Source organism: Malania oleifera, chromosome 11, assembly GCF_029873635.1.
Source record: "Malania oleifera isolate guangnan ecotype guangnan chromosome 11, ASM2987363v1, whole genome shotgun sequence".
In the NCBI taxonomy this organism is placed as follows: Eukaryota; Viridiplantae; Streptophyta; class Magnoliopsida; order Santalales; family Ximeniaceae; genus Malania; species Malania oleifera.
Window position 1 is genome coordinate 51,885,777 of NC_080427.1, and position 13,900 is coordinate 51,899,676.

General features: G+C 38.8%; 1 protein-coding gene across 3 annotated transcripts; it reads right to left on the bottom strand.

The window, feature by feature from the left end:
* Positions 1 to 3,308: 3,308 nt before the first annotated feature.
* Positions 3,309 to 13,365, bottom strand: LOC131168669 (uncharacterized). 3 transcript variants are annotated; one of them, XM_058128282.1, is made up of 2 exons: positions 11,334 to 13,365; positions 3,309 to 3,647 (listed from the first exon to the last, which is right to left on the bottom strand). In XM_058128282.1, exons 1-2 carry the CDS (start codon positions 13,215 to 13,217, stop codon positions 3,546 to 3,548), a joined length of 1,986 nt encoding a protein of 661 aa, XP_057984265.1. In that variant the 5' UTR covers positions 13,218 to 13,365; the 3' UTR covers positions 3,309 to 3,545. The 3 variants fall into 3 exon arrangements, with proteins under 3 accessions (XP_057984265.1, XP_057984267.1, XP_057984266.1); XM_058128284.1 differs by lacking the exon at positions 3,309 to 3,647 and having other exon boundaries at positions 11,435 to 11,509; positions 11,649 to 13,342; XM_058128283.1 differs by lacking the exon at positions 3,309 to 3,647 and having other exon boundaries at positions 11,435 to 11,512; positions 11,649 to 13,342.
* Positions 13,366 to 13,900: the final 535 nt, after the last annotated feature.

The following is a 13,900-nucleotide window of genomic DNA, read 5'->3' on the forward strand; positions in this document are numbered from 1 at the left end:
CAAAGAGGCATAATGGCTTAGGAATTTGTTATTAGAATTCCAATTTGGCCAAAGCCTATGCCACCTATATCTTTGCATTGTGACAGTGAGGCAACTTTGTCACGAGCATATAGTAATATATATAATGGTAAATCCAGACATATTGGCCTAAGATATAGCTATGTGAGGTGGTTAATTACTGATGGGGTAATTATCATAGATTTTGTGAGATCAAGCCAAAATTTGGCTAACCCATTAACAAAAGACTTGCAAGAGATATGGTCTGGAAAACATCAAAGGGGATGAGACTTAAATCCATAACCCATGTCACCAATGATGGAAACTCGACTCAACACTTGAGATTTTTAAGCTCTTGAGTTCAATGAGCAAAGTACATCATATGTAGTGGCTGAAAGCACTAAAATGTATATATGTATCACATAATCCATCCCAAGAAAAATAGTGCTTTGTACCTGTAATGTGAAAAGGTGAAGGTTGAACTTAAGCTCTTAATAGGTTTATAACAGGTTCTGTGAGGTACTTTAATTACAGGGGTACCTTTGATAAACCTACCTATATGAGTGTCGGAAGTGGTGCCGCTTCTTATGAGAAATGAATTTATCTCTAAAGCACTCATCAAACTAGGATATAGACGCAAGGCCAATCCACGAGTCGGCTTTTGGTAACAACCAAAGATCTGATAATTTGTGTGTGATATGTATCCGGTTAATCAAAAGAGGATTGCTAATTCAAAGTTCACCTACTATGTAATCCTGATTAACTTTGATATGTATTCACTAAGTGAAGGTTCAAGTCCTAAAGACACCTTCATTTATGCATAAATTATCTCTTATCTGAATAACTTATTTTTCATGTATATTTTGAAAATGGTGGGGGAATGTTGAAATATTTTCTAAAATATGCAATTTTATGGGTGGGTTTTCAAAGTCTTCCTTTGATGAATTTTCTAAAACATTTAAAGTTATGTGCGTTTATCCCACATGGGAAAAAGCGGAAAAGGAAAGGTCATTAATAAATAATAAGGTGGAATAATCTCTTAAAATTAGTTAAGATATGCAACCTTTGAAACGGATGCAACCTTTTGGAACAAATACAACCTTTCGGAACGGATGCAACCTTTTGAAATAGATGCAACCTTTTGGAAAAAGATGCAACTTTTTGGAATAGATGCAACATTTTGGAATAGATGCAACATTTTGGAATAGATGCAACCTTTCAGAAAATTCATGATTTTGTCTATATAAAGACAGAGCTAACTCCACGAAAAACACAAAAAAATTCATCATTCTCTACTTCTCTCTCTCTCTCTCTCTCTCAAATCCCTCCACAAATTATATCTTTTTCAAATCTAGATTCTATTTTCTGCAAAACTAGAATTCCATAAAGTTTGTTCAGATTACTCTAAGAGTGTTTGTGATCAGTTTTTGCTTCTGTATAATGCAAACTGATATCAGATCATATTCTGGGCTTCATTGTATCCTAAAAATATATTTGCTAACCCAATACACACCAATCTAGTGGAGACAAATAACGTTTTAGGGAAACCGACATTGTAAAACATTTCTAGTATTGCAGCATTTTCCTCATCTAATTCCTACATTGGTTTGCTTATTCCATTCAAGATGTAATTTCCAACGCTTAAAAGAGATAGAATTCCATAAAGTTTGTTCAGATTACTCTAATGGTGTTTGTGATCAGTTTTTACTTGTGTATAACGTAAACTGGTATCAGATCATATTCTGAACTTCATTGTATCCTGAAAACATATTTGCTAACCCAATACACACCAATCTGGTGGAGGCAAATAACGTTTTAGGGAAACTGACATTGTAAAACATTTCTAGTACTACAGCATTTTCCTCTTCTAATTCCTACATTGGTTTGCTTGTTCCATTCAAGATGTAATTTCCAACGCTTAATAGAGATTTATCTTTCGCCAAAAAAAAAAGGTGGTTAATTTCACTAGCCATATAATTATATATTCTTGTCAACGTAAAATAATTTTTTTTTATTTTAATAATATAAAAATATTTTCAATTTTTTTTTTATGAAGTTATCAATGCAAAAATCATAAGCCTTTTCCCTAATGAGGCAGGAATGGGATATACATATGACAAAGATAGAATCAAAATTAAGAAGAACGAGCCATTCTTACAAAGATAGATTATTCACATTCCTATTATGCCTCCCTTACTTCACATATGTGCTATTCATTATTTACATGCAAACAAAGCATGGGGAGAGTGAGCAAAACTCATTCTTTTCACTTTCTGGCCCAACCCAAAGCAGAGGTCTTTGTGGGCCAAATCAAGGACTATCTGCGTCCACTATCAGAGACGGCCCATACTATGTGATTTATGGGCCCAGAGGTCCAAAAAGGCAGAGAACAAGAAATGGCCCAACAAGTGAGGGCTCTTTCCACCCTACATTTCGGTGAAATTCAAATCCAACGTTTACAAAATTAGATTGACCAGTAAACCCATCCAACAAAACAAGACTTCCTCTCTGGTTTAGTATCTAAAATTGAATTTAATAAAAACATTAGAAACAAGTTAAAGCTTGATTAAACTAATTAAAAAAAATGATCAAGGTTCGAGTCTTGGAAGTGACAACTTTTCATTTAAGATAATATCTTGATATTTAAGTGAAGAATAGTAGAGGGACAAGCTCATTATCTCAGTGGATTAGTCAAGTGTCCGAAAAGTCTCGAACACCATCGTTTTCCCGAAATAGGGCATTGAAAAACATCATTATCATTAGTTCTTAAAGTAGTCACCAAGCTCAATTTATGGCATACTCTGAAGTTTATACACTTTCAATGTCATCCAATATGCAATTGACAACAACCCATTCACCTATTCTAGTTTGCATTTGTGTGACAGGAAAATTCATCAAAGGTACTTTGGTCCTAGATTTTTCTTCAAGGAAACTATAATCTCTCACACTCGTACAGTTGGTAGGAATTGATAAAATGGTAAATGCATGTGGGTAAGAGCCAAGGCTTGATTGGAATGGCCGACTCAAGTGCGAGGGAAGCATTCTATTGCTAACAGGTCAATGACTGACATTAATATGTTTCAAATTGAAATTTAGTAATGATATCAAAACCAATCCAGAAGTTGAGCAGCAATTGAAGAAATTTACCCATTTGATAATGATAAATACTTATGATAACAGCACTAGGGAGAGAGGATTAAATGCAGCTACCTTCATCCATAGGGAGAACTTCAATGCGCTCTAATTTCAAAATACAAAAGCTACAGAAAATTTAAAAACTGATCACATCATTCATTCCAAACTCAGATCTCTGGTCTGAATTGTTGGCAGCGGCAAGGACATCCCCACACCTGATTTTTTTTTTTTATTAATCTTTTATTTCTGAAGGCAATCAGTACAAGGAGATGGGCCAATGAATACATTATGTAAATTATATACAATGAAAATCAATGGGTTGAAAATGGAGATAGAAATTCGAGGCAAGAGGGGTTTAAGGGTTATGATCAGTCGCCCATTGTCTGATTTTAGAGAGACGACCCATGCAAGGATCAATGAGTGGTGGTTTCATTAGCCGAAGCAAGGAAGAACTCCACATACAAATTTTTCAAGGCAATCATCACTGTCATCAGTAAAGGACCCATGATTGCTCCCTGCATATAAAACCAAACAAATTTACTAGAATTGAAGGGGAAATAAATCAGAAACTAAAAATGGTACAAAAGATTAAATTACTATGTCATTTCTAGCCAGAAGATTAACAAATTTTGTAGTGAGAAAGCAACAAGCAATTTCCACGTTCTCATTATTTATACCCAACATGAAAGGCAAGAATCTAGAAGAAATCCAAATTTTTTCAACAAGAAAATCCCAAATTCTAATGGTACTAAAGGTTCCGCGGGTTGTATCAGTCCCTCAAGACACATGGTTAGAGTTTGGGACTTGCATCGCAGGAAGTGTGTTTGTGTGTCGACAGGCTACCCACTAGCATAGCTCAGGCTCAACGAGCCTCCCAAATGGCCCAAAATAAGAGTTGTGTTAAACGACTTCTCTACCCAGTTTCAACACACAAGTAACCAGCTATAAATTGAAACAGACCAACCAGACCCGATGACCTGCAAATGGAAAACATTGATCTCTTAAAGTGCAAAATGATGGGCAAAACAAGAAATATCCAGCGCCCCGAAAACATCTCACTAAAGAAAAAGAAGAAAGAATCTATAAAAGAGACTGCCCAACTGCTTCTTGTTAAACCAAATGCACAAATCTAAAAATGCTGTTGAAGGTGGCCATGTTTAAAGTCTGTGAGGTTGTGTTCAGGAGCATGGATTTCAAGCATTGGAATTGGAACATGTTGAGAATTCCACTTATGAGTTTGTCTCATACATTAGAAAGAGTGAGTAAATGATGGGTGCTTATATACATGGTTGGACCCAAGATCCAATAGACTTAAACTTTTAGGTCAAGTTGGTACTCACCTATGTGTATCAAACACACCTATGGACTCCTTCGGTGCTAACAAGTGGTATCAAAACCGACGGCTCATAACTTTGGGTGTGGGAGTGTGACTAAGGCTAAAAAGAATCATCTAAGCTGCCAATTGATGGATCCAAATAAGGTCAATACTTGGGAGGTAAGATTGGTTTGGGGGCCAGACACAATTGGAACTCACAAGTGTGGGGGAGATTATTGAGAATTCCACTTGTGAGTTTGTCTCACATTGAAAAAAGTGAGTAAATGATGGAAACTAATATACATGATTGGGCCCAAGATCCAATAGGCTTAAACTTTTGGGTCAAGTTGGTACTTACCTACACACGTATGGACTCCTCTGGTGCTGACAGAACAAACTCAATACAATTTTATATTATGTTTTGTCTAAATCCACATAAATCAAAATCCAAGATCTCAATTTCATGCTCCCAAATGCAGGGTGAGAAAATTGGTGCCTCCATGGAAAAGACCCATGGTAATTAATAAATAGGTAGAACCTCTACAATCTGCTCCATTAGCATCCATAACCCCACCAATCTTTCTCCGAGAAAAGATGCTTCCAACAACTTTCCTAACATCCATCTTCTGTTAGGACCCTGTGAGCAATAAACAAGCACCAGAAATTGAGACAACATAAATTTACGTGGTTCGGTCAAGATTAACCTATGTCCACGGAGCACGCCACAATTCACTAAACCACCGGGAAAGAAAATACAATCTCTCAGAGCCTCTCTTCTCTCTTCCTCACACTCTCTTCTCCCTCTCTGTTATTTCTATCTCTCAACAACTCCTTTATTTATAGATAGCTGGTAATAAATCACAATAAATCAAGATTGAGGAATTTCATTCTTTTACAATTAATGGTCTCGGATTTACAGCTTACAAACGCGTCTCCAGCTTGCAAATCATAGCTCACGCGTCTCCTGACTCCAGCACAACAATCTCCCACTTGGAGACGAAGACGCCTCCTCAACCAGTATCAGTATATGAATAAATGATTTGCTCAAAATATGTCTTCAGGCATGAAGACCAACTGAAATTGAACACAACTTCAACTTCTCTATAGTCACCACCTTAATTAACATATCTGTCGGATTTCTGCTACCTTGGATTTTTTCAAGTGTCAACATGCCGTCCTCTATCAAAGATCTGACGAAGTGATAACACAATCCAATATGTTTAGTTTTGGAATGAAATGCGAAGTTCTTTGCCAGATGTATCGCACTCTAACTGTCACTATACAAAACATTCCTCTTCTACTTTAGTCAAAGCTTCGTTAATAAACCTTGAAGCCAAATCATCTCTTTATTGGCTTCTATCACTGCTACATACTCAGCTTCTGTAGTGGATAGAACAACAATCTTCTGTATCTGTGACATCCAACTAATAGTTGTTGTGCCAACAGTGAATATATACCCGATGGTGTTTCTGCGATGATCAATTTCACCTGCAAAATCAGCATCTACAAACCCTTGGATTTTCAAATCGCTTTTGCCAAAACATAGGCACTTATCAGCAGTGCCACGTAGATATCTCAAAATCCACTTCACTGCTTCCCAATGTGTCTTCCCTGGATTTGACATATACCTGCTGACAGCTCCCACTGCTTGGCCAATATCTGGTCTGGTACCAACCATAGCATACATAAGACTTCCAACGGCTGAGACGTATGGTATCTTAGCCATGAAATCTTTTTCATCTGTCTAGGGAGACTGATCCTTAGAGAGACGGAAGTGACCTGCCAATGGTGTATTTACAGTTTTGGCGCTGCTCATGTTAAACCTCTGTAAAACACAGCTGATGTATTCTGACTAAGATAACCGCAACGTTCCTTGTTGCATATCTTTAGAGATCTGCATCTCAAGAATCTGCTTTGCAGGACGCAAGTCTTTCATATCAAATTCCTCTGACAATTGTTACTTCAATTTTCTGATCTCTTCTATATCTGATCCTGCGACTAGCATATTATCAACATATAACAATAGGATAATATAGCTTGTACGATACCTCTTGAAGAAGCAATAGTGGTCGGCATTGCACTTCTCAAAATTGTTCCTCTGCATACAACTGTCAAATTTCTTGTACCACTACCTAGAAGCTTGTTTGAGACCATACAAACTCTTCTTTAATTTGCATACAAGATCATTTTTACCTTTAATTAAGAAACCTTCTGGTTGTTGCATATAAATTTCCTCATCAAGATCACCATGAAGAAATGTCGTCTTCACGTCCAACTGCTCAATATGTAAACCCTCTGAAGCAACAATACTCAAGACATGTCTGATGGTTGTCAATTTCACAACTGGTGCAAAAATATCAGTGTAGTCAATTCCTTCCTTCTGTTTGAAACCTTTGATTACTAACCGGGTTTTATACCTCTTGGATCCATCATGCTCTTCTTTGATCCTGTACACCCATTTATTGTGAAGAGCCTTCTTACCATTGGGCAACTTTGCTAGTTTCCATATTTTGTTAGAGTTAAGAGACTTCATCTCGTCTTTCATTGCAAGCTCTCACTTGCTCAAATTTCCTGCCTGACATGCTTTAACATAACATTCAGGTTCTCCTCCATCTGTAAGAAGTAAATGATTCACATACCTCCTATTTGGTACATGCTGCCGAGAAGATCTCCTAAACTCTGGTGTTGGAGTAGGAGGTGGTGGTGCAACAATCTGCTCTAGAGGTTCCTCTGCCTGAGGATTCTCGGTGTTCTGCTAAGGATTCTCGGTGTTCCGCTGACGTGTCCTTACACCTTCTAGAACATCATCCACATCTACAAAGGTTGTTTCAAACTCTGCAGATTCTGTTGTGTGTCTATCTTTGTACATTACCTTTTCATCAAAAATCACATCTCTGCTTCTGATCACTTTTTTATTTTCATCATTCTAAATGCGAACTCATATTCATCTTCACCATAACCGACGAAGGTGCATTTCCGAGATTTCGGATCCAACTTAGTCCTGACATGAACATTGATATGTACATATGCAACACAACCAAAAACTCTCAAATGTGAAAGTCTTACCTATTTATTGCTCCATACTTCTTTTGGAAGATTATAGTCCAATGGTACTAATGGACTCATGTTAATCAAATAAACTGCTGTGTTGACTGCTTTTGCCCAAAACATCTTTGGCAAGTCTAACTGCATACGCATTCTTCTGGCTTTTTCTGTCAACGTTCTGTTCATCCGCTCGGCTACGCCGTTGTGTTGAGGCGTACCTGGCACAATTCTTTCCATTCTGATACTATGCTCATAGCAGAATTTCTTGACCTCGGTGTCATCATACTCACCACCATTATTTGTTCTCAGCTTCTTGATTTTCAAATCAATTTCATTTTCTACCATTGCTTTCCAAATTTTAAAAGCATCAAAAACATCAGATTTATATTTCAGGAAGTAAACTCATACCTTCCGTAAATGATTGTCAATAAATGTTACGAAGTAATGCTTCCCACCAGTGGATGAAATGGCGGGTCCCCATACGTTTGAATGAACTAGCTCAAGTCTCTCCTTCTTCAAGGTATTGATGTTTGTCTGGAAACTGACCCTTTTCTGTTTCCCAAATATGCAATTCTCACAAGTTTCAATCTTCACTGACTGTAAATCACTCAACTTACCCTTTGAGTGCATCACCCTGAGTCTCTTCTCACTTAGTTGTCCGAGTCGTTGATGTCATATGTTGCTATCTTCATTTCCTATAGCAACTGTAATAGACATGCATGCATTAGGAGTTACATAAAGAGTACCACTTTTCTTACCTCGTGCAATTGTCAGTGTACCCTTCGAAATCTTCCATTCATCACTAATGAAAGTTGTGTTATATGCTTCATCTGCCAGTTGACCAACTGAGATCAAGTTCTTCCTTAGGTTTGGAATATATCTGACATCTCTCAGCTTCCATACTGACCCATTCATCTTGATCTTCACTGTGCCCTTGCGAGCAATGTCGCAAGGTTGATCATTGTCAAGATATACTTTGTTGAAATCACCTGGTATATACTCTTCTAGGCAATCTTTATTGCAAGTGGCATGGAATGAAGCTCCAGAATCTAACACCCAGGACTCCTTTTTACTCTCCAAAGAGCATATCAACATATCATCATTTTCTAAAGCAACATTTGCCTTTGTCTTCGCCTTTGTCTCATATTCTTCCTTCAGACTTTTGCACTGATTCTTGTAATGACCAGTTTTTCCACATTTCCAGCACTCAATAATTTTTGTACCCTGTGAACCAGTGTCCTGAGAACCCTCCGCGATTTCTGGATTTAGACCGCCCAGGCCTAGATCTGCCACGGTTGTTTGATCGTCCATGTCTATTTCCTCTGCCTCGATTTTCCATGTTCAAGGTTGAACTCGAAGTGGAACCATAGTTTAACTGCATTCTGATTTCTTTCGTCAAAATCATGCTGACGACCTCATCGTATACAAGCTTTGATTTCCCTACGGAGCTACTAATTGAAGTAACAACACCATTCCAACTTTCGGGCAACTGACTGAGAATCAATAAGGTACGAATCTCATTATCAAATGTAATCCCAACTAAGGCGAGTTGATCTGATAACTCGTTGAAATTATTCAAATGTCTGCTAAAACTTTCACTTGCAGACATGGTCATAGTAAATCTTTTCATAAGATGTATCTTATTAGCAATTAACGGCTACTCATACATATTAGAAAGCGCATCCATCAGAGACTTGGTGGATGATATATGTTTGATATTAAATATCAAAGACTTTGACAACGCCATTTTGATAGCTCCGAGAGCTTTCCGGTCAATCAACTCTCACTCGTCCTCGTTCATAGATACTGACTTACCCTTCAATGGTAAGTACAACTCCTTCCCAAACAAGTAATCTTCAATCTGCATCTTCCAGAAACTGAAATTGTTGTCATTGAACATTTCAATCTTTGAGCTCTTTTCGTTCAACATCTCGATTCGTTGATCTAAAGATGGAATTAGCTCAAATGGATAGCACGGTTGGATCCGGAACAGTCAAAAACCTTCGAAATGGTTCAAGTCGTTCGAAAAACGAACTTGAAATGGCTCTGAAACACTCGGTCAAACTTTCGGTCAAAATTGGTCAACTATAACGGAATATTCCTCTAGCTGACGAAATATTCCTGACGACGTCACTGAGGCCGTTAACAGACGACGTCTGCTGACGTGGTAGGGATGTGGAGGCCACTGCTAACGTGGCACTGTGGGGCCCACCTACTGCCAAATTTTGTGGGTCCCACTACTAACGTAGCGGTGGCGCAACGACTAACAAGGCACTGACTCAACGCTGACGCGGCGCTGATGTGGACCCATGGCCCGCTGACGTGGATGGATGGTAGGGCCGAGTATGGATCCGAGTCGGGTGTGGTCCGGGTCTGGAGCAGGTTGTCGGGTCGAGTCAAGGCGGCGGGTGAGGAAGATGCATGAGGCGCGTATGGGCATGTGGCCGGCAAGTCACCGGCGCGTGACGGCGTGTGAGGACACGGACAACTCCGACGAGGTGCATGGTGGCGCATGTGATGCCGTCTGAACTCCTTTCAAGCTTCGATTTGCACTGTTGGCTTCGTCTCGGCGAGATGAACGTGATGGTGGCCTCAAAATTCAATTTCGAGCCACTGAACAGAGCTCCGTTTTCAGTGAAAATTTTCAATTTGGCCCTTTCTGCTCCGAACCAAACTCTGATACCACTTGTTAAGACCCTGTGAGCAATAAACAAGCACCAAAAATTGAGAGACACCAGAAATTTACATGGTTTGGTCAAGATCGACCTACATCCACGGAGCACACCATAATTCACTAAACCACCGGGAAAGAAAATACAACCTCTCAGAGCCTCTCTTCTCTCTTCCTCACACTCTCTTCTCCCACTCTATTATTTCTATCTCTCAACAGTTCCTCTATTTATAGATAGCTGGTAATAAATCAAAATTGAGGAATTTCATTCTTTTACAATTAATGGCTGCGGATTTACAACTTGCGAACGCGTCTCCAACTTGCAGATCACAGCTCACGCGTCTCCAACTTGCAGATCACAGCTCACGCGTCTCTTAGCTCTAGTACAACATCTTCTAGTTATCAAAGATTCATATTTGAATCATACTTCAATAAACTAAATATAATTTCAGAATGCCCAAATCCTTCATAACATTCTTCTTGTATTTTTGGGTGGATTTTATAATGATTATTATGATCAACAGAGAAGACTGCTCTACCAGTTACAAGGATTCATTACAATTTATATTTACCTTCAGCACCAAGAAATATACAACAACATATAAAATGAAAAAGTATGGATTCTAACAACAATTGTGTCCAAAGAAGCTATCGACACAGCCTTCTATAAGAAGGGTTCGACACTGCAGCACGTCTATTCTTAATTAAAACACACAAACACACATACATGCACTTTTTAATTATATGGATGCTGCAAGAATAAGGAAATGGTTGATCTCAACCTTTTTTAATTTGAATCAGTTTAGATGAACTGACACATGCTATATAAATTGAACTAGAAGCTAACACAAAACTCTACAGATCATCTACCACACCCCTAGTCATGAAAGTAATCTAGTTATTACAAAATTGAAAATTTCTTATCTTTAAAATTTCTAGGTAATTTGAATCTTCCTCCTTCCCCCAAATCTTCCTTTGGCCTTAATTTGTACAAAATTAGAGCAAAGAACATAACTTAATTCTAATGTATGCCAAAAATGCAAGCAGACATTCACAAAAATACAGGTCCTATAGACAATAAACTGCATTAAACTGCACTGAGGGCATTATGATCTATTATTTTCGCTTTTCTCAATGGCAAAGAATAGCACAATTGGAAAGATGGCTTACTTCTATAACAGAGGGGAACAAAGCCATGCCACCAAGTATGCTAAGCCCTGTCAAGTAAGCATTTTGTCCAGGTATCTCATCTTGAATTGCGATAGTACCATAGTCCAGAAGAATGAGATGGATTGCTGTCAATGTAATAGCTTCCATATATCTTGCTTCCATGGCCAGCTGTGCTGCTGCTGGTATTGATGACAGCCAAAATGGGGTTATGGGAAAAATAGCACTCATAAGTGCAAGGAAAGTAGACATGTACAGGAAATGAATGTGGTAAAATCGAAAAAGAATATATGTAACACTCCCTTGAAAAAATGCAACCTTAACTGCGGCCAATAAGACACTACTAACAGCATGATCAAGAACTTGGGCGCATCGGACTCGAGTGGATTTGGAAAGTGGAAGCATACCCAAAACATGATCCATGACACCTGATTCGGAAGTGACTAGATAGTGCAAAAGCCATAAGAACACCATCACTTCAGAAATGACATTCAATAATCCTGCAGCTCCTGAAACAATTGATACCGTCACTGAGAAAAGCATATTTGCACTTCCGAACAAAACCATGGTGCCACTGGCAAACACTCGCTTTGGGACATCCAAACTCTGAAGAACAAAAGCTTTAATCTTCTCCAACAAATCCTCCCTTGCAATGACCGAAATGAATTCCTGAAACACATCATCCATATCCCTATAAATTACTTTCCACTCTCTGTTCTTCACCCTTGATTGGATGTAATGCAGACGTGCAGACATGGACTGGAGCCTAACTTGTTCAGAAGCAGTAGAATTGACAGGATTGTGTAAAGGTTTTGTCAAATATTGTCTCAGACCATCCACAATCTCCGTTGCATTGTAATACAAAGCAAAAGAATCAATATTTTGGCAAATTGTTTCATAAAATTTAGACGTGTAAGCATCAATCAATTCTGGAAGTTCATTCTCATCCATCCACTTCTTAAGCCCCATCCTCTCTGCATAGTTACTCTCTTCCAAATGAGTTTTCAACGAAATTACTGCAACCTTCCCTTCAATCCCAATCTTATATGAAAAGAAAACAAATCCAAACACACATCCTATAATCATAAACGCGATAAGCCCAATCCCAGCTATTTTCTTCAACCTATTAAGCATTCTCGAAGTTATGTACCTATTAATTTTGCTCCATAGCGAGTTAGCAGGAACAATTCTACGTTTACGACGAACAGAAGAGATTGTAGTTAGGGTTGACGCAATACCGTAATTGGTTCGCGTGCCGCGAGTGAGAGTGTAGGCAGTTAGGCAAGGGACGGTGAATGCGGGGACGGAGTAAAGGCCGATGTGCTCGTGGGCGACGACGAAGAGTCCGAAGGATACGAGCCACTGCATGAGCTTGGCGAATCCGACGGGGCGTCTGCGCCGGGGAGACTCAGGGCGCCGGAGGAGGCGGAGGATGGCGGAGTAGGAATCGATGAGGGAGGCGGTGGTGACCCGGAGGACGGCGATTGGGATGGCGATTAGGGTTTCAAAGAGACCCAGATTTAGGGGGTGAGACCAGAAGGAGACTAGGGCAGTTTGGAGCTCGCGTAGAGGCATTGAGCAGAGGATTGCCCAGTAAATGGGTCGCGAGTAGCCCTGGAGAAGCTTGGCGATGCCGAAGAGCAGGGCGAGGGAGAAAGCGAGGCCTGCATGGGCCATGGCTATGTAAAAAGCGAGACATATCTGAGGATCGTTCGACAATGGCGTTGTCGTCCTTCTTCTTCGTTTTCTTCCTCTTCTTCCTGTTCCTTCCTCTGTTTCTGGTTCTTGTGGTTCTTGCTCTGGTCTGGAACAGGATCGATGGAGTTGTTGGGGATTTTCATGGCGAGTGCGCTTGGGGGGAAGGGGAGTTCCGATGGCGTCCGGCATCTTGTGGTGCTTCCATTTCCATGGCTGCGTCAATGGGCATCCAGTAAAAGCTGAATGGAGTGGGATCCTAAAATTTTGGTCCTCTGCTCATCTCTGGTCGGCAGGGGGAGGGAGGTGTTTCGAAAATCTGCAATTTTTTCTTCAAATTAATTTTAAAAATATATATTTTATATTTTAAATAAATATTTTCAAAAAATAGATAAATTAATAAATTTAAAAATTTAAAAATAATTATGCGAATACATTTTATATATATATATATATATATATATATATATTTGTTCATATACTTTGATTAAATAAAATTTTCTTCATTCATTCATGAACAATTGGATCACAAACTTAGAACAAAAAAAATAAAAAAGAAAAAAGGTACTAACCCTTTTACTCTTCTTGCTTTAAATTTAAGCTTGAATTCTTAAATTTACAAATTCTGATTTTCCTTCTTGCTATCTCTACCTCAATATTCTTCATCTACCCTTCACTTCTGAAATTGAAAACTCAGCAAATTCCTCATGTGTCACTTTTCGACTTCTCATTTTCGAACCTCAACCTCTCAATCTCTCAATTTTTTTTTTATATTTTTCTTACTTTCCAGTACCCAATTTTCTCTCAAATATTTTTTTTCATCACACTTTTTCCAATATTCAACTCTTCCCAAAATTCCCACCCCCCACCCAATC

Excerpts from the sequence above, each read along its gene's own strand:
- LOC131168669 (XM_058128282.1), bottom strand. The coding sequence starts at position 13,217 with ATGCCGGACGCCATCGGAACTCCCCTTCCCCCCAAGCGCACTCGCCAT. Across the intron at positions 3,648-11,333 it reads TGTTCCCCTCTGTTATAGAA|GGAGCAATCATGGGTCCTTT; the intron begins GTAAGCCATCTT and ends TTTTATATGCAG.